This window comes from Vicia villosa, unplaced genomic scaffold (genome assembly GCF_029867415.1).
Source record: "Vicia villosa cultivar HV-30 ecotype Madison, WI unplaced genomic scaffold, Vvil1.0 ctg.000045F_1_1_1, whole genome shotgun sequence".
In the NCBI taxonomy this organism is placed as follows: Eukaryota; Viridiplantae; Streptophyta; class Magnoliopsida; order Fabales; family Fabaceae; genus Vicia; species Vicia villosa.
In genome coordinates this window covers 253,927-274,628 of record NW_026704977.1, presented here as the reverse complement: position 1 = coordinate 274,628, position 20,702 = coordinate 253,927, and the positions used below count along the sequence as shown (strand labels likewise).

General features: G+C 30.8%; 1 protein-coding gene across 3 annotated transcripts; it reads right to left on the bottom strand.

Annotated features, from left to right (window-relative positions):
* Positions 1–5,733: 5,733 nt before the first annotated feature.
* On the bottom strand, positions 5,734–6,975 carry LOC131622922 (uncharacterized). 3 transcript variants are annotated; one of them, XM_058893934.1, is made up of 4 exons: positions 6,733–6,975; positions 6,528–6,633; positions 6,084–6,245; positions 5,734–5,986 (listed from the first exon to the last, which is right to left on the bottom strand). In XM_058893934.1, exons 1-3 carry the CDS (start codon positions 6,763–6,765, stop codon positions 6,118–6,120), a joined length of 267 nt encoding a protein of 88 aa, XP_058749917.1. In that variant the 5' UTR covers positions 6,766–6,975; the 3' UTR covers positions 5,734–5,986; positions 6,084–6,117. The 3 variants fall into 3 exon arrangements, with proteins under 3 accessions (XP_058749917.1, XP_058749918.1, XP_058749916.1); XM_058893935.1 differs by having other exon boundaries at positions 5,734–5,971; XM_058893933.1 differs by having other exon boundaries at positions 5,734–6,245; positions 6,733–6,974.
* Between the last annotated feature and the right edge of the window lie 13,727 nt (positions 6,976–20,702).

The window sequence follows — 20,702 nt, the reverse complement described above, 5'->3', positions numbered from 1 at the left end:
GCCCAGTTTATGCATTCTAGCTTTTGTGAACTATCTATTATGACAGGCTAACCATAAAATCACATTCGATCTTGGCCTAGCAAAATTATAGGCCAGCATATGGTACCACTCCACCCTATTGCCATCTTCAATCAACATGTTATAAACCTTTGGTTCCTCATACTGTTCCAGCATACCACTATTCTACCAATATCAGTTTTTCTGTCCAGAATATGTTTGAGAATCCAAGTGCAGTTTTTGCCCAGTTCATCAGTCATCAAACTCCTCCCTTTTAAGTAATACGTGTGAATCCATTTCACCCAGAGATTATCAAGCTCCATACTGATGTTCCACAGACACTTAATCATGGCCACTTGATTCCAAACCTGCAAATTAACTATGTTCAGTCCACCTTGTTTAACTGGGCAGCAGACTCTTTTCCAGGCCACAGGACTCTTCTTGCATACAGCAGTTTTGCCTGACCAAATATAAGACTTGCAGAGACTATCCAGTTTCTTGATAACAAAATCAAGTAAAGGTAGGCATGCCATCCAATATTGGACAGTGGCAGACACTGTGCTTTTAACTAACTGAATTCTTCCTGCTATGCTAAGCAGATGAGCAGACCAGTGCCTAATCCTACTCATTATCCTATCAATCAGAGGCAAGTAATGACTAATATTCAGTTTTTTACTAGCAAGGGGGATACCTAAATACCTGATGGGCAGTTGTCCCTCAGCATATCCAGTGGTCCTGCTAATATCCTTTTTGATATCATCATCCATACCACCAAAGAATGCTTTACACTTCCTGATATTAACTCGAAGGCCAGTTGAAGCAGAGAAAGAGTTGAAGGCTGCAAGCAAAATGTTAATGGATTTTGTATCTCCTCTGCTAAATAGAAGTACATCATCTGCAAATGTTTGATGTGTGATCTTCAAAGCTTTGCACTTACTGTGATATTTGAATTTAGTATTGTTTGTCATCTTGATCATAACCCTATTCATATACTCCATCATAATGACAAAGAGGAGTGGGGATATAGGGCCCCCCTGACGAATTCCTCTTCTAGCCTCCAAAATCTTAGAAAATTCCCCATTCACATTGAATCTGTAGGTCACTTTAGTGGTTCCCAGCATAATCCACTTGATGAATTGACTAGGCAGGCCAATCTCTTTCAGCACAGTTTCCAGGGAGTTCCAGTCCACCATGTCATAAGCTTTCTGTAGATCTACCTGGATCATACTTCTAGGTGTGCCTCCTTTCCTGCTATACCCTCTCATTAACTCAAAAGCAAGCAATATGTGGTTCTGTATCACTTGTCCCTTCAAGAAAGTAGCCTGGCTTTTGTGTATGATTTCTGGCAGCATATTACCCAATCTATTGGTGAGCACTTTGGATATTATTTTGTAGAATGTGGTGCATCCAGCAATTGGTCTGAAATCCTTCACTTCACAGGCATTCTCAGATTTAGGAATAAGAGTCACAATGGTGCTATTAAAGGCTTTAAGGAGATTACCTTTGATAAAGAATTCTTGCACTGCTGCCAGGACATCCATCTTAATAATGCTCCAACTTGACTTGAAAAAATAAGAACCATACCCATCAATACCTGGGGCTTTGAGATCACCAATAGCCTTCAGAGCTTCCCAAATCTCTACCTCAGTTACTGGTCTAATAAGAAGGTCCTTTTGAATAGTACTGACCTGCTTCCCACTCCTCATTGCTTCCCACTACTATCTTGATTAGTTACAGTGGCTCCCTTAGCAGTCTTGAGCATCTTCATACTTTTACTTTTATGCTTTGCTTTAATGGAAGCATGAAAGTAAGCAGTGTTTTCATCAGCCAGTCTAAGCCAATCTATCTTGGATCTCTGAAGAAGCATTTGTTCCTCCTGTTCATGTAATCTAAGGACCTCTGCAGTACATAGTTTGACCCTTTTGATTGTATTGCTATCCATTCTGTTAGTATATAGGTCCCTATGAGCCATTTCCAGATCTTTCCTAGCAGTCTCCATGGTATGCTTCATACTAATCATGCTCTTGCTAAGCTTTTGAAGATCAGGTTTCAGTCTCTGCAGTTTCCTCCAAAGGATATACATTGGACTCCCTGCAATAGGCTGCTCCCAGCTGGCCCTCACAGTCTCTTCATAGCCATTCAACTTAGTAATACAGTTGTACAATTTGAATCTCTTGGGTTTATAGCCATTATGCTTGTCTTTGGTTACCTGTAAGAGTGCATGGTCAGACACATTGGGGGATAACACAGATAGAGTCAGATCACCATACTTTTGGAACCAAGCCGCATTACCAATGAGTCTATCTATCCTAGAATGGATAGGATCCAGAGTGTGTCTATTGCACCAAGTGAAATAGTCACCAATACTATCCATTTCACTCAGTCCATTATGCATCATCATCTCTTGCAGATCAATGTACTCAGACTCCATCACCATTCTTCCACCTATTCTGTCTTGAGCTTTTGTGACATTATTGAAGTCCCCAATAATGCACCAAGGCTCATTACTACCAGGCTTCTGCTGAGTGAGCTCTTTCCATAGCAATTTCCTCTGCTCAAGTTTATTCATGCCATATATGGCTGTTAACCAATATCTAAAGTCTCCCTGAACACCATAAACAGCAGAATGAATAAATTGGTCAGAACTCTTAATCTTCTTCACCACTAGATTTCTGTCATTCCATGAAAGCCATATCCTTCCATTATCATGGCTCTGGTAGTTATCTATGTAGTTATCATGGATGTTGAGCTTATCTCTAATCTTCTTTGCCTTATCTATCTTGACTCTAGTTTCAATGAGAATCAATATATCAGGTTTCATATAATGGAGACGGGAACTAATCTCCTTAAGTTTACCTGATTTGTTAAGTCCCCTAACATTCCAGGAGACTAACATGGTCCTCTGTATAAGGTCTCTATGAGATCATTCAAAATCCCTAGAGCCTCAAATCCATTCTCACAATTCAATTCAAGTAGAGGTTCAACAAGAGTTCTTTTACCTTTATCTTTGGTTGATGATCCAATCACAGTCCAGCTAGTATCCTTATCATCAGTTTTCTATTTTCCTTGTTCAGATATCCCCTGTTCCTTTGATTGTATCCCTGTATCATTGGCTTTTCTAGGGGATCCCTGCTCCATGGCTGCAATTTTGGCTTTAGGTTTCCATTGCTTTTTCACGAAATCTTTGCATTGATGCCCCACAGCTTGGCATCTCTCACAGAACAATGGTTTCCATTCATACTCCACTGGCTGCATCCTTACCCTTCCTTCACAATCCTTAATAGCTATCTCCTTAATCATGTCTCTTGTAACATCAACTTCAACCAATATGCGAGCATACGATACCCTCAGCTTATTGGTCGTGCATTCATCAGTTACCAAAGGCACATCAGTTACCAAAGGCACACCTATATCATGTCTCCCCATAGATGTAATGGGAGCTTGGGGAGCTTGACCCATAGCGGCAAAGTCCTTAGCATATCCCTCTTTAGATTGAAATCAGGCTTCCATTCCCTTAGCATCAGAGAAACATTCCTCAAGGTGTAAGGGCCTTTCATCAGCACTGTATCCATATCCTCCTGTGATTTGAATCGAAGGATGAAGTAACCTTCATCGTGGTAATAGATGTCAGGGAGTTTGACAAAATTCCACACCCTTTCCATGAAGTTCTTCACCGTGTTCATACTCAGTTCCTCACTCATCGCATACATGATTAGCGCAGTTTCCCAGTACTTGACTTTCGATGCAATATCATCTTCTTCGATCTCAATCACGATTCCTTCGGTTGTGACGTTTGGTGCTACATATTGCATCGACATCCCTTTTGATGAATTCCGATTCTCAGTGAGAACATCCACCCACAATTTCCGTTCTTTAATCTTTCTTGCTTCTGAATGTGAATCTTGCTTCTTCGTCCCCGTGATTAGGGTTTCGCCTTTGGTTTCGCCATTGTTTTCTTCCTTTTCCGTCTCATCTTTGTCTTCCTGCCTAGCCAGAACAGGGTGAGTCGTCTGCTCCTTCACCGGCGACGATGGTGAAAGGTGGTTCCCCGGTGACGGTGGCGCCGCTTTTGGTGGCCTCCCTCGTCCCCGTTTCGCCCTAGAGCCTGTTCCCGCCATTTTTCGTGTTACGCTTGGTAAATATAAATATATTTTTATATATTTATATAAAAATATATAAATACTTTTATATACGAAAATTTAATATTGATCCAAATATTTTTATAAATGATATCTAAACAAAAATAATATTTGTATAGGGAAAAAATCTATTATTTAAAAAAAATGGTATATATAATCCAAATATTTTTTATTTAAAAATGATATACACGAAAAAATCAACTATTGATCTAAATATTTTTATATACTAAATTTACTATTGATCCAAATATTTTTGTAAATGATAGCTAAACAAAAATTAAGTCTGTATACAGAAAAAAATTATTATTGATTCAAAAATGTTATACGAGAAATAATCTATTATTGATTTAAATATTTTTATATACGAAAATTTAATATTGATTTAAATATTTTTGTAAATAATACCTAAACAAAAATAATATTTGTATATGAAAAAAAATCTATTATTTATGAAAAATGGTATTTATGATCCAAATATTTTTTATTCAAAAATGGTATACGGGAAAAAATCTACTATAGATCTAAATATTTTTATATACGAAATTTACTATTGATCCAAATATTTTTGTAAATGATACCTAAACAAAAATGAAATATGTATACGGGAAAAAAATCTATTATTGATCTAAATATTTTTGTATACGAGAAATGATATTTCTGATTAAATATTTTTGATCCAAAAATGGTATACAGAAAAAAAATCAATTATTAATCTAAATATTTTTATATACGCAAATTTAATATTGATCCAAATATTTTTTGTAAATGATACCTAAACAAATAATATTTGTTACGGAAAAATCTATTATTTACAGATATTTATGATTCAAATATTTTTTATTCAAAAATGGTATAAGGGAAAAAATCTACTATTGATCTATATATTTTTATATACAAAATTTACTATTCATCCAAATATTTTTGTAAATGATATCTAAACAAAAATGAAGTCTGTATACGGGAAAAAATTTATTATTGATCTAAATATTTTTATATACGATAAATGATATTTATAATCAAATATTCCAAAAATAGCATACAAGAAAAAAATTATTATTGATCTAAATATTTTTATATACGAAAATTTAATATTGATCCAAATATTTTTGTAAATGATACATAAGCAAAAATAATATTTGTATACACATATAAAATCTATTATTTACAGAAAATGATATTTATGATCCAAATATTTTTTTATTTAAAAATACTATTCGGGAAAAAATTCACTATTGATCTAAATATTTTTATATACGAAATTTACTATTGATCCAAATATTATTGTAAATGATACCTAAATAAAAATGAAGTCTGTATACGGAAAAAAATTATTATTGATTTAAATATTTTTACATACAAGAAATGACATGTATGGTCAAATATTTTGGTCCAAAAATGATATACGGAAAAAAATCTATTATTGATCTAAATATTTTTATATATGAATAATCAATTATTTATATAATTTTTTTTTATTTTTAAAATTAAAATAAATTATGTATTTAAATGTGTGTAACAAAACAGAATCCGTGCGTATGCATATAAATTATGTATTTTAATTCTAAATAACTAGTTTACTATACGAATGATACGAATGAAGTAGCACAAATGTCTTTTACTAGGAGAGCCTAACACACATGTTTCAAATAGAGTCTAACACACATGTTTCAACTTTTTATTAAGTACTATAACACATGTATACCATGTCTCACATAGCCATCAGTGTAGAGTACTGACTTCAACTTTGTATACCTTGAGACAATCAAATGAATCCATTTGTGCCGCCCATACAATGATACGACTATGTTGTTCCATGGTCCAATATTATTTTGTCCCTGTCACCGTTTTTACTATCACATGATTGTGATGTTAATCATTTTATGTTATTATTATACATAGACAACTAGCTTCTTCAAACTTCAATTAATTGAAAACGCCTAAACTAACCTTATTAATTTGCGTATGAAATCATCTAAACTTGTTATTTAGAAGAATCCAAAACCATGTTTTGTATCCTTTGCCTCGTCTCTGTCTCTGAAGCTCTCTCGACTCTGTTCTTCAAATATGCCTCAAAGAACTCCTTATTCTCTTTCTCTAACTCTTTCCAAACTACATGCCCATTAATTTATCATTAATTTACATGTTCAATTATCTAGATTATATGTAAAACAAGATAACAGAACATAACATTGATGACATTATATATGGACATTTTTAGCATTAGAAATTGGTATATGTTAACATATACATACCACACCGCCTAATATTTTTGTTGTGTAGTACTAGTAGCTAGCTATAATATGGTGATTAATTAATTTGGTAAGTGATCATGACATATATAAAAATTTGATTTCATAAACTAATTATATAAGAGTTTGTAAATTTAAGTACCGGTGGAGGTGATAACTGGTTTGATATTTGCATGCTTGGAAAGAGCTTCCATGCATTCTTCTTGGCTCATGTTGAATAACATACACTCTTCTATCAAACGGTGCACCTATATACATATTAAAAAATTACATATAATATAAATTATGATCATGATTAATATTGAAGAAAAAAGGATTAAAATTAAATTAAAAAAAAAAAGACTCACCAAGTGGATATAAGCAGCAGGAGAGTCTTCCATGGTCTTTGACTATATGAAGAAAAATAGAAAAAGAGGGAGATATATAGAGAAAAAATGAGAGAAAGGACAAGAAAAGATGATCTAAAAAGAGAAAACAGGAAGAAGAGAAGAAAATGAAATGGTTGGATTTACAAGGAAGGTGGTTCGGCATAAGGTATAGAGATTGTTGTGAGATAATAATTATAAAAGAATTGGTAAACAGAAGTGGTTACAGTGAGAAATTGTATAAAAAAAGATTAAGATAGAGTGGCACATGAACTAATATTAGTATATTGTCAGACATATGTAATGGGACCCATTGTCCCACGTGGGAGACAAATGGGGATTGGTGGAGACGAGATTAGGAGAGATTCTACATGAGAAGCACCAAACGTAATTGTTTGCTTCTTACGTGGCAATGGAGCCGTTGTTCACGTGACACGTGGGACCCATTGGCTTATTGTATATCTTATGTGGCATAATTTTCTTGAAATGTAAGGGTGAAAATAGGCTGGGCCGAGCTAGGCTTTGCCAAGCCTAGGCCTGGCCTGTCAAAAAAATCAAAGTCTAAGTCTGGCCTGTGGCCTGTCGTAGGCTTATTTTTATGCCTAAACTTACCCTTTTCGAAGGCCTGGTTAGCCTATTAGCCTACATAAAAGCCTATTTGTTTTGAAATACTAACTAAAATAATGTTTGAATAGACTAACTAACTAAAATACCAAGAGACTAAAAATTTATTTACATTGACTTATTTTAACTTACCTACTAGCATAAGTTCTAAGAGATTATTTGTTTAAGATAAATTATGAAAACAATGTTTATTAGGTATTTTCATCTTATTTTCACAAGTTCTTTAAGATAACCAAGTTTTATTTATGTATTTTAATTCAAAGTACAAAATATAATATAATGATAATAAAAAAATATTCATATTTATTTAAATAGGCCGGCCTGATAGGCTTAAAAGGCTTTTTTTTGGCCCGGGCCCTAGCCTTTTTAACTAAATAGGCTTATAAAAAAGCCTAGGCCTTTTCTATTTATAAAAAATGTGTGGCCTGGCCTGAGCCTTTATAGGCCAGCCTGTAGGCCTCTGTTATCGGCCTGGCCTATTTCCACCCCTGTTGACATGATCAAAAGGATATATTTGTTTGAAGAGCAATGCTATTCATACACTCATTTTTAAATTAATATTTAAATTTAAAATTATACTTATACGGTGTATAATACTTTTTTAAATAAAATATATATTAGTGTGTGTGGTCTAGCGGTGAAACGCTTGGGTCTTGAGAGTTTACTCCTCTCAAGGTTTCAAGTTCGAAACCCGCTAGATACAAAATTGTTTACTAATAAAATATTATTATAATAATTAATAATTTTTTATTTTTTAAAAATTTGTTTAGATTAAACGATACATATAAATTTTTTTATTAACCAATCTCATAATTTCATTAATCAATATTTTATATTTTATCAACCAAATTTATTTTATTACTAAAAGTTATCTTTTAATATCTGGGTGTTTATTAACCAACTTTATAACTTCATTAACCAATATTTTACACTACATTAACCAACTTTGTTTTACTATTAAAAATTATTTTAATATCTGAATGTTTATTAACCAACTATTTACTTTTCATTGTCTAATTTTGTTTGGTAATTTCTCATCCCACCTCACGCCCTTCTTACGCACCACCAAATTGACCAAATTATCCCCGTGCTTCTGTAGATGCACTTCTAGAAGCACTTTTTTTTTTGGTTTAACGTTGTTTTATTCCGTAGATGCACTTTCGGAAGAAAGTTAGGGCATCCCGTAGGTGCAAGTGCAACTACGAAAATGTTTGATGTTATAACTCACGTCATACCTTTGCCCTTCCTCATTATCTTCATTTCAAATTTTTATCTCTCAAACTCTCTAAACCCCAAATATCAAAACTTCAAATTTCTTTCTCCCGAGTTCGGCCTACATTATCAACATCAAATATCAACACATTCCATCAAGTTCAAAGCGATATTTTAATCAGTAAATTTTTGAAATTTTGAGTTATTTTAAAGTATTTTTGAAATCGAATTAGAATGTGATATTTAGGGTCTAGAAATAATTGGATAGGTTTAGAGATATTGTTTAGAGACTAAGGTGCTTCCGTAGGTGCATCAACGGAAACAATATTTTTTTCTTATTTATTTATAATTGAGGGGCCTTTAATTGTATCTAATTCTAATTTATTTATATTACGCAGACATTATGGCCGACCAGGAGGATTGCACAACATGCATCAACAACAAAACATGAGTTCCATATTCAAACAAAATAAGGTCCCCAAAAAAACCTAGCCAACATCAACAGTAAAACATAACTTCTTTGACGTTATCCAAGATAACTGAACTCTACCGGAGTATAGTCGACCAACATTATTATGTGTTGTATGATGAAATTAGATTCAATGTAGATCAACTACAAAGTTTTACTAATAACTTATTCTAAACTTAATTTAAAACAACTAAAACTTTGTAGACGTTCTTCACTGAATCTATTTTCATCATACAACACATGGTAATGTCTTGGTCGACTATGTTCCGGGAGAGTTCAGTTATCTTAGATAACGTCAACGAAGTTATGTTTTACTGTTGATGTTGGCTAGGTTTTTTTGAGGACCTTATTTTGTTTGAATTTGGATTAGAACTACTAGTTTTATCGGTCTCAATTTGAGACACTTTTGATGTCTGTATTTTTATTAGATTGATGTAATTTTATTTTTATTATGTTTGACACTATTTGTAAGTTTTATAAGATGTTTTCTTTTCGTGTACTATATATACCATTACATTTACATTACACTTTCATGATTCTTAATTGTTTCAAGCAAATGAATACACCATTAGAAGCGGCATTTCAGCACGAGCTCGATTCTATAATTTTTTTTTAAGATTTATCAGCAATTATTCCGGAGATGCATCTACGGAAGGAAACACATTATTTTCCAAAACCAGGGTGCTTCCGGAAGTGCATCTACGGAAGTTGGAGGCAAAATTAGAATTTTGCACGATGTGTAAGATATCCATGGGGTGCATTGATATATTGTCCTTTGTTTTACTACTAAATTATTTTTAACATTTTGACGTTTATTAACAAACTTGACCATTTCATTAATCAATTTTTAATTCTTCATTAACCAATTTTATTACTGTTCACTGTTCACGTATATGTCACTGTTCACTGTATAAATACGGTGAACAGTGTTGAGTGTAAGTTTTAATGTAGAAATTATATGTATGAATAGAGTTACTCTTTTTTGAAGCATGAATTATTACTTTAAATTCAATGGTTCACCACATTTTTGGAAACTCTCCAGATCTTAAAAATAAATAAATCTTTTTATAAATTAATCATTTTATTTATTTAAAAGTGATATATAGAAAATTAATGAATGTGTTGAGTTTACAAGTGAGATTCAAATGAGACATTAAGAAGTTTTTAGAAAGCAATGATTTTGAATTGCAAAAAAAATAATGTAAATAATTTTGATTCAACAAAAAATGTGTAAAAGTCTTGAATGATGAGATATTGATGCATGCCAGCCTAATACAAATAAAAAAGATTAAGATGATGGATAAGATTAGAAGTTTCATTATCTTGTACTTTTAAAGATAAATTCTTACAAAAAGTCGTCAAGAAAAATACCACGACTGAGATGTAGGTCAAGCTTGAATTATTATATATGATAGCCTTTGGCCCATAAATCATGTCTAAAACAACAACTCTTCTCATTTTAAATGGTGGACAACAAATTAATTGTGGAGCAATTGATAGAATTTCATATCATTGTCGACTTGAAAAATATTGAGGTGTAGGTTGATGATGATGACAAGACTCTATATTTGTTGAACTCATTACTTATATTTTTTGAGCCTTTCAAGCAATGTTCACCTTAGAATATGAATTTCAGACGGTTGTAAGGTCAAATGAATAAAGGGAACTAGGAAGGTAAGAAATACTTCCCCCTCTTTGGGTGTAATTTGATTTCTCCTTATATATATATATATATATATATATATATATATATATATATATATATATATATATATATATATATATATATATATATATATATATATATATATATATATATATATATATATATAGGCTTAAATGCACCTTTGGTCCCTGTAAGTTAGCGAGTTTTTGATTTTTCGTCCCTGTAAGTTTTTTTTGTTGGTATGAGTCCCTATATCTTACTTTTTGCTTGCGGTTTAGTCCCTAAAGCCAAAATCCGCAGGAAAATCTGCAGGTTTTTCTGCGAATTTTCCTGCAGATTTTGATTTTAGGGACTAAAACAAACGCGAAAGTGAAATATAAGGACTCAGACCCAGAAAAAAAACTTACAGGGACAAAAATCAAAAACTCGCTAACTTACAGGGACCAAAAGTGCATTTAAGCCATATATATATATATATATATATATATATATATATATATATATATATATATATATATATATATATATATATATATATATATATATATATATATATATATATATATATATATATGAGGAGAGTTATATTTCCTCCAAGAGTAAGTTATTATAACTTACTCCACATCTTGACCATTTATTATTTTCAATCTAATAGTTAAAAATAATAAATAATTAAACGTAGAGAGAGAAAATTATTCCTTATTATTTTTAATCATTAGATTGAAAAAAATTAATGGTCAAGATGTGGAATAGGTTATAATAACTTATTCTTGAAGTAAATATAACCCTCATCTCTCTCTCTATATATATATATATATATATATATATATATATAAACTGAGTTAGAAGTCATGTGTTTCGACCGGTAATTTATTGGTATAATCAGTAATTCAATGACCAAATAGTTTGGTCGGTTCGAATTTTAAAATATTTCATAAAAATATACTCAATTATTAACATTAAAAAAATATCTATCATAAGAGTTAATATAATTAATTGATAAATTTAATTATGAGTAATTAAATCACAAATCATTTTATTAAAATTGAAATAATAGATCACACTAAAAATGTTGATTTGTGAAATAAATATCAATTAACAACAAAAATAAATGTCTTAACAAATAGTTCAAAGTATAATTAAGAGTATTATAGATAAAAAAAATTGAAAAGTAATAAAAGTTTTTAGTTCTTCTTAGTATGTAAAAAAAATAAAAAATAACACTTAAGAAGAACGGAGCGACGAGTAATTTTTCATATTTGGTTATAGTGGAGAATATTTCTTGTCATGAAAGCAACGTGGTCGTTCAACTTTTTCCCAAGAAAACAAACTTGTCTGTTTTTCTTTTGCAAAGAAACTGTTAATACACCTACAAGGAGGGAAAAAAAGCCAAAGAAAACAATACCAATTGAATGTGATGAGGTTGTATACGTGAAGTCAAGAATCAGATGTCCTAATTTAATAACGTAAATAAAAGAAAAGAATATGTGTAAGATGAAATGTAACCCCATTTAGAGAGAGTATTCTGTCAGAAAAAGAGAGTTATCTCATTGAATGTTGTGCTCAATCTAGAAGATAGATGAATTTGGCTGGCTAGTATTCGAATTTCAATATTTAATGATGAAATTTTTTGTGCTAACTTTGAAATTGAACATAGAGTGCTTTAAGTCTCTCTCTTTCTTCAATATGAAATTTTTTGTGCTAACTTTGAAATTGAACATAGAGTGCTTTAAGTCTCTCTCTTTCTTCAATATTTTATTTCTATGTGCACCCTAAAGGGTGTATTGGAACCAAAAATAATGTAATTAGGCAAACTAGCTGCTTATACAAAAATAGTGTCATTGACCAAATATAAGCCCAATGTGAATTATAAAACTCATTTCATAGTGACATAATTAATTGTACTCTAAATTGATCGAAACTAGTCTAATCATAAACGAATCACTTTTTTTATGTTATTTTAAACACTTAAAACTTTTAAAATTTATATGCAAGAATATCCAGAATAATTCAGTATATATTTGAGTTTGTATAAGACTGATAAAAACTCGAATGTAGATAAGATAAATCTTAAATTTTGTGTAGAGAGGATAAGCTTGTCTAATGTGTTTTTTTGAATTTGAAATGCTCAATTTATAGGCTAAAGTGGTGATGTTTAACAAGATTGCGACCCTTGATGAAACACGCACTTATTTTTATTAAATATTGCATTGTTCCGCCTACATCTCTTGCCTAATACTATTTATGGACATGTGCTACTTCTGTTTTGTGAATTTTTCGTGAGAAAACTCCATTTCTCACTTTGAGACGACACCATCTTGAAATTTATATAGGTGAAATTCATATTATATATTTTCTTTCGATTTATTCTTGATGTTGAACTTCATTAAGAGTTTGGAAAACTCAACCCTCAATATACAATAGTCAACATTATTACATAATGTCGCACAAACATCCAAATCAACGGCTTGTTGTTATCCATTGAATCTTAGGTTAAGGTTTTCTTAACTTCAGATTGGGTTGCTACCGTTGTTGGAACTCTTATTCAAGGAGTTTTAATCCCATACCACTACTGTAAAAAACACATTTTACCTCACATGCGAAATGTATTTAACCTCAGCTATAGAAACGAGATAATAAAGGACGTCATGAATTAAATGAGAGTGAAATAGGTAAACACTTCATTTTGATTCTGTTGTTTGAAATTAATTCTTAGCCAATTTCTTTTCATAATATTATGTAAGAGACAAATATTTATTCAAAAGTGAGTGAAGCAATATTCATGTTTGTAAAAAGATGTTTATTGAAATAAATGTTTATATATAAATAGTTTTTATAATAAATGATAAAAATACATTACAATATTTATTTATATGGCTTAATTTGATGTGATCTCAAATATAAATTCATTCATCTTTAAATTTAGCAGTGAATTGACACCATCTTAAAAAAAATGATTTTTTTTATAGAAAAAGTAACATAGTTTTGATTATTTTTTAAAGTGATAAATAACAATTTGTCAATTATTTTTCTTGATATGTTGTTTATATAAACGGGAAAAATAAAACTACTATTTAAAATATTGAATAATAAAAATGTATCAATTAAATATATTCACACAATACCGTGCGAACGTACGAGTAACACATCACTATCCGTGCGAACACACGGGTAACACACGCACAGGTAACACACATATATCGTGTAAACGCACAGATAACCATGCCAGAATTCGTGCAAACCGTCGAGTTATTACATTTTTTGTACGATTAAAGAAAATAAAAGTAAATATATTTAAAATAATGTATGAATTCAATTTATATATGAAAGAAAAGAAAGCAATTTATTATCTCTTATAAATATAATAAACTATTTTAGTTAGGCAATTTTTTTTTCTATTTTTCACAATTGTTTTTTTTACAAATTATGTATTAATAGTTTTTCTTAACAATAGAAGTTTTTAAAACTTATACAATTATCTTGCAGTCTATTTTTTTTTAATTTTTTTTAATTTGTTTGAATTCGCATGACAAATTGGTGACGTATACGCGGTATATGCAAGAACCCGTGCGGACGCACGAGTTTCCCACTAGTTTTTCTAACCTTCTTTAACTTGAAGCAAAAATTTCATTATCTTGAGCAAATGCTTTCATAAGAAAGAGAACAAAATATATATCCTGAGAGTTGTTCCTGAGTGTTGTTCCTTTTTGAATGTAGGTTAGAGATCCGTTGTTGTACCTATGTAACAAGACCCTTAGTTTTGCTATAAAACCGAGGAAAAAGTATTTTATTTTGTAATTAAAAAATAAAAATAAAATAAGGAAACCCCTCGCTTTTAGTAAAAAATTAATGTAATAAGTTTAAAAAATGGTGAATGATAAATAATTAAAAGTAACATATCATGTTTCGATTTTAATTTCTTACTAGTCACCATTTTTTGTGTGCAGTTTACACCATGTTTAGGAATAAATTTCTCAATGTTGTCAACCGAGGAAAATAATGTTGTTTTCTTTGATTGACAACATAGGAAGGTTATTCCAAAAATAGAACAACAACATTAACACCATTATGTGAGATAGATTGCAATGACAGAAAAATGTTTTGTTCAAGATAGAAGAATACAAAGCATTGAAGAATTTTTCGGCCTTATAATCCATCCCAAAGAATGATGCATACGGGTTTGGGATGGCTACATATAAGTTAGGATTATGATAAAATTTGTTTAACTAGTGTTTTATAGTAAAATCTGATTATTCTATCCCTCAATTATTACAAAAACTGAAGGGATAGATCATTTAATTTACACTTATAAAGAAATAAAACATAAACTCCAATAGCTAGGATTCCAAGTATGTCCTGAATTGGTTTTCCCCTTGGTTAAAAACTGAGTAAATATGTGATCTTAATTTTTTAAAAATAAAATAAAACATGGCGCGCCTTGGTATTATACCTCAGTTTTTTGTTGGGTGAGGTGAAAGTTTTGTCATGAAATGTATTATTTGTAGTAGCGTACCTCTCGAGGTAGTCTTCATTAAATCTCTGACCTATGATTTAGTAAATAAAACAACCACATTATAGCTCGAAGGTATATATGAGAGTGAAATGATTCCGTCCTTAATAAAATTTCTCATGAAAGAATGTCTAAGTCCTATATTCCTAGACTTTCCATTATACACTTTACTGAATGCTCTAGCTAAATTGGCTTGACTATTATAGTGTATCAGCACCTTTAAAACACTGTCTTTTGCCAATGAAACTTCCAATAGAACTTCCAATAGAAGGTTCCTGAACCATTTAGCTTCTCGACCTACAGAAATGAGAGCCAAAAACTCAATTTCCATGGTCGAAAGAGTAATAAATGTTTATTTTTTACTCTTATAAGAAATTTCACCTTCAGCTAGTGTAAATATTCACTCAGTTGTAAATTTATGATCTTCAACACTCGATATCCAACGCACATATGTATATCCTTCTAATATGGAAGGAAACATACCATATTGGAGGTCAAGGTTTGGGTTTTCAAAATATAATAAAAAAATATCTGTGATGGCCTTCCAATGCTCACCATTTGGATTTCTAGTAAATCTACTCATTTTACTAACTGCAATTGTTATGTCGGGTCTAGTACATTGCATCAAATACTCTAGACAAGTAATTGCACTTGCATATTTCAATTGAGACACGACTCTTCCATAATTTTTTGAATTTTGACCTAGGATCAAATGGAGTACTTCCTTCCTTGAAACTTAAGTGTTTAAACTTATGAAATACTTTCTCAACATAATGTGTTTGACTAAATTCATAACCCTCACTGTCTCACTTTACTTTGATCCCAAAAGGAGTGACAACTAGTCCAAGATCTTTTATCTTGAATGTGGAAGTTAAAAACCGCTTTACTTCTAAAATTCCATTCATCTTGTTGTTAATGACTAATCATGAAATCAACATGGAGGCAGAGGAATATCACAATGTTCTCACACAACTTTGTGTAAAAAATCTTGCCACAAGAATTATATGAAGAAAGTTTTTATATGATCATAAATGATGAAGCAAGATGGTTTTTAGATGAAGTAAGAGATGGAATTCTAAGCAATTTAAAGTAGTATAGTATGAATTTCAATGAGCACCTTAGTATGTTCACTTATCTCAAATCTTCACTTGAATTTCTATGTTCAACCTTCTTGATCAATTTCATTATTGATGTGAATGACACTTTTAATCCTTTTTCTTCTTTGATAGATTTTATCTTTATCAAAACTAAACTAGATATAAGATGTATTTTCCACAATCTCCTACTTTTGATGATGACAAACTCTTTAAATTCATGTTTTGTTAATGATTGAGAAGTTTCCCCTTAACTTGTGTGTCTCCCCCTTAATTGGCGAATCTTGCAATGACAAAGTCAAACTTTTAGTGTCATTGTTTCGGAAACACATCTTTTGTTCATTACCAGGAAGCACACAATCTTCTGGTTTCTCCATGTAAATATCCTCGCTGAGATCTCTATTTAGGAATTTTTTTGACATCCATTTGATGAACTATAAGGTCATGCAAGGAAGCTACTACAAACGAAACTCTAATTTTTGTTGTGCTTGATACTAGTGCACATGTGTTGAAATAATCAACACCTTTCTTTATAATGTTCCACTTAAATAATAATAGGAACCTTATGGAAAAAATCTCATTATTTCCTTCTACTATTTATAAGAAATAAATTTATTATCGATTTTGTTCGGCCTTAGATCCTTAGCCTTTCGAAATCTCTTGCTTATTCTAAGTTTGAGTTGTTTTTCAACAATCAGTGATGAGCTTTCAGTTTGTGTTTCAATAATCCGTGGAGAACCCTTTACGTGAGGTTTTTCATTTGTGAGAATCTCGAATTTCTTATCATCCATAATAAGATTCTCAAATTTCACATCTAAAAAATAATAGTTACATAAACTCCAAATTCAAAAGTCTATATGCATTAATGTTAGGTGCATAACCTACAAAACATATTTGATCCCTCAAGGACCCAACTTGTTTCTTTTTGGGTCCATGCTCTTATAATAAGCTACAGACCTCCACACTCTAAAATAACCGATACTTTCATACTTCATATATGGAGAAATATTGGTTATTATTCAAATGAATTCTATTCATTATATGCTATAACGACTTTAAATCATCAATAAAATAAAATTGATGTCACTTTTGTCATTTAATTATACTGTATCACATACACCAACCAATTTTATGTCATTCTTCCATTGCCAATAAAATATTTAATAATCATTTTGCTTTGAAGTTACACTTTCACTTAAATATATCTAAATGCATTAAATATTCATAGCAATCGATAACCATGATTACAACTTTTATTTTATAAAGAGGTTTAAACATAAAAGTCATATATATATATATATATATATATATATATATATCATATTAACTAACACTCATTTATTTATATTTTTTTTAAAATGAATTTTTATTGCATGAATGACATATGCATCATGAATTATATTTCTTAACTTCATGTTTAACAATGTTCTATGTTATATCCAAATAATAATCACATTAAAAAATAAACGAACCAAAATCATTAATATTTTGTGGAGGTTTTTATCCTCAGAAAACTAAACCCTTTCAGTTTAAACATAATACTATTTTTTGAATACATATGCTGACTTAATTAACTTTGTTGTCATGCCACATATTCAAAGTTAATATTTTTTTCACAAAATTTAATAGAAAAGATCAACTAGACTAATGTAACACCTTTTAAGGGACTAATATATAAAATTTACTAGATAAAGGACTAAAATAAAACGTGAAATTAAATTAAAGGACTTCGTCAACCTTCATTAAGTAACTTATATAAATATTTATACAGTAGTTCCTCCATTCTTTTATCAACATTTTTTTATTTAAAGTTAAAATAATATAATAATCTTTTCATACAAATTTTAGAGGTGCTGAGTAGATTTCTGGTCATTGATCCACATTAGTATTGAATGAGACAGAACCAACGCCTGCTAATGGCATATGAGTGCCATCAGCAGTCATAACCGACATAGATGGTGCAACATTCAAAGACACAAATGATTTAGAATCATATGACATATGGTGTGATGCTCCAGAGTCTAGAATCCAAATGGAAGGAGATATACCTGAAAAACTAGAAGAGTTCATACCTTTAGTAGAGGAGGCAGACATGGCACGTGACTGAGTGGCAAGAAGCCTTTGAAGCTGCTCTGTAATATCAAATATTTGAGAAGTAGTCTCAGATGGATATGCATGATCAGAACCAAAACTAACGGTAGTAGGAGCAACAACAACAACATTTGATGATGGACTCTTAAAAAATTTCTTATTTGCTTTCAACAATTTGGGACATTGTGCTTTCCGATGACCTTTCTCCTTGCAAAAAGCACATTCATCAATTCCAAGCCCAACCCTACCTTGAGGTTTTCCTTTGTGAAATTGAGCAGCAAACACAGACGGAGGAGTGGATAGAACTCCTTTATCTGGAATCAAATTTGAGTGGGACTTGAGTCTAATTTCTTCTGCCAACAATTTGTTAAAAATTGAATCAACACTAGGAAGAGGATTACGATGCAGAATACCCCCACGAAGTCCCTCAAAATCATCCCTAAGTGCCATCAAAAATTGAACCCAACGTTGCTCTTCTCTTTGATCAGTGTACGCTTTAACAACTTTCAATTCAGCCGATTCCATAAGAGCCAATTGATCCCACAAATTAGTCATTGCTGAATAGAATTCTTGAATGGTCATCTTATTCTGTTTGAGAGCTCTAATATCACTTTCCAACTGATATCATTTTGCAAAATTAGATTGAGCATACAAACGTTTCAAATGGTCCCAAACCTCCTTAGCAGTATCATATTTCGCTAGTTGCACACCTATTGACTGAGAAACCGAATTATTTATCCAAGTAAGAATTTTCGAATTACTAACATCCCATGCATGTTTCCAACTCTTGTGCATATTTTAATTTACTTCATCCTTTTTATCTGTAGGTTTAACCGAGGTTCCATCAACATAACTCCACATCCTTTTTCCTTTCAAATTTTTTTTCATTACGTAACTCCAATAGGAATAATTGTCTCCAATGAGTTGGACACTAGCTGACTGAAGAGAGTCATCTTTTTCATTATTCATTGTGATCAACTATGAAATAACCAAAGCACCACAATTAAGCAAAATACCAAGTGAAATTGATCCCAAAAAAAAAATCGGTCACTGTATCAAAATATAATGTATCTCCCAATTCTCTTTTTTTTAACCGTAAAAATAACAAGGAATAGCAAAGTAGCAAAACTAGCCAATGAAACAAATCAAAGAACAGCAACGTGTTGAATTCTTTGCCACAAGAATGATTATCCCAAAAATATTTTAAGAGAACAATAAAGAAAGGCAAGCAAATATCTAATAAACATTACCAAACCACCAAGTCACGCAGTCAGCTTCCAATGAACCAATGCCATAAAATTTCAATGAAACAGCACCGTAAACCAAACACTTCACCGAATAAACATCTTAAAAAAATATATGGACCACTTTACGACAGATCTGAAATCAAACCGAACTCTTTGATACCATGTTAACAATTGTAAATATAAATCAACATAGAGAAGGAGAAACACCCTTTGAATTAGAGTTTCAATAGAATGAACAAAAACATAAAAGAGTAAGGGTTACACCAAAGTATAAATACAAAATATTGAGAAAGACTTAACTACCCTTACAAATATATAATTAATCTATATAATAATATTATTATTATTAATAATAATAACTAACAGAAACCAACACAACGTTACATTATATTTGAATGAGTGTTAAGGTCAGATGAATAAGAAATATGATCTAAGGTGAAAGAGAAAAACAATATAAAAGGTTGAAATCGTATAAATATACATGTCAAATTGTCATAATTATTTTCAAATGATGATTTATAATTAGATTCTAATTTAAAACGGTTTTAATATAACTCTATCAAACCCTTTACATATATTATCTTTAGTAATCTTTTTACATTTTTTTGTACATATGTCTAATTATATACCACCTTTATGATTGACTCATAAGGTAGAAGAATCATTTGGTCATAAACTGAAACCTACAATATAGTAAATCTATAGTAACCAATTCATATGCAGTTACCTTTTCTTGCAACAGAAAATAAATTTGTTACACACAAAAATTAGAAAGTTGAATTTTTAACTTATGTTTGTTCTCTAGTATCATATACACTAAGCAAAACTGTACTTTATCTGTCAAAGTCTAATTATAAATTTTCCAAATAATGCGTGTCTAAAATATAGGACCTAAAATAGACCAAAGAAATTAACAAAAAAAGAATTGGATATTAATGATACAAAGGTAAACAACATCCCTATAAACTAGGAAAGATTAACAAACTAAACAACTTTTAATTTGCAATATAAAAACAATGTTACATCTAAATTCAAAATC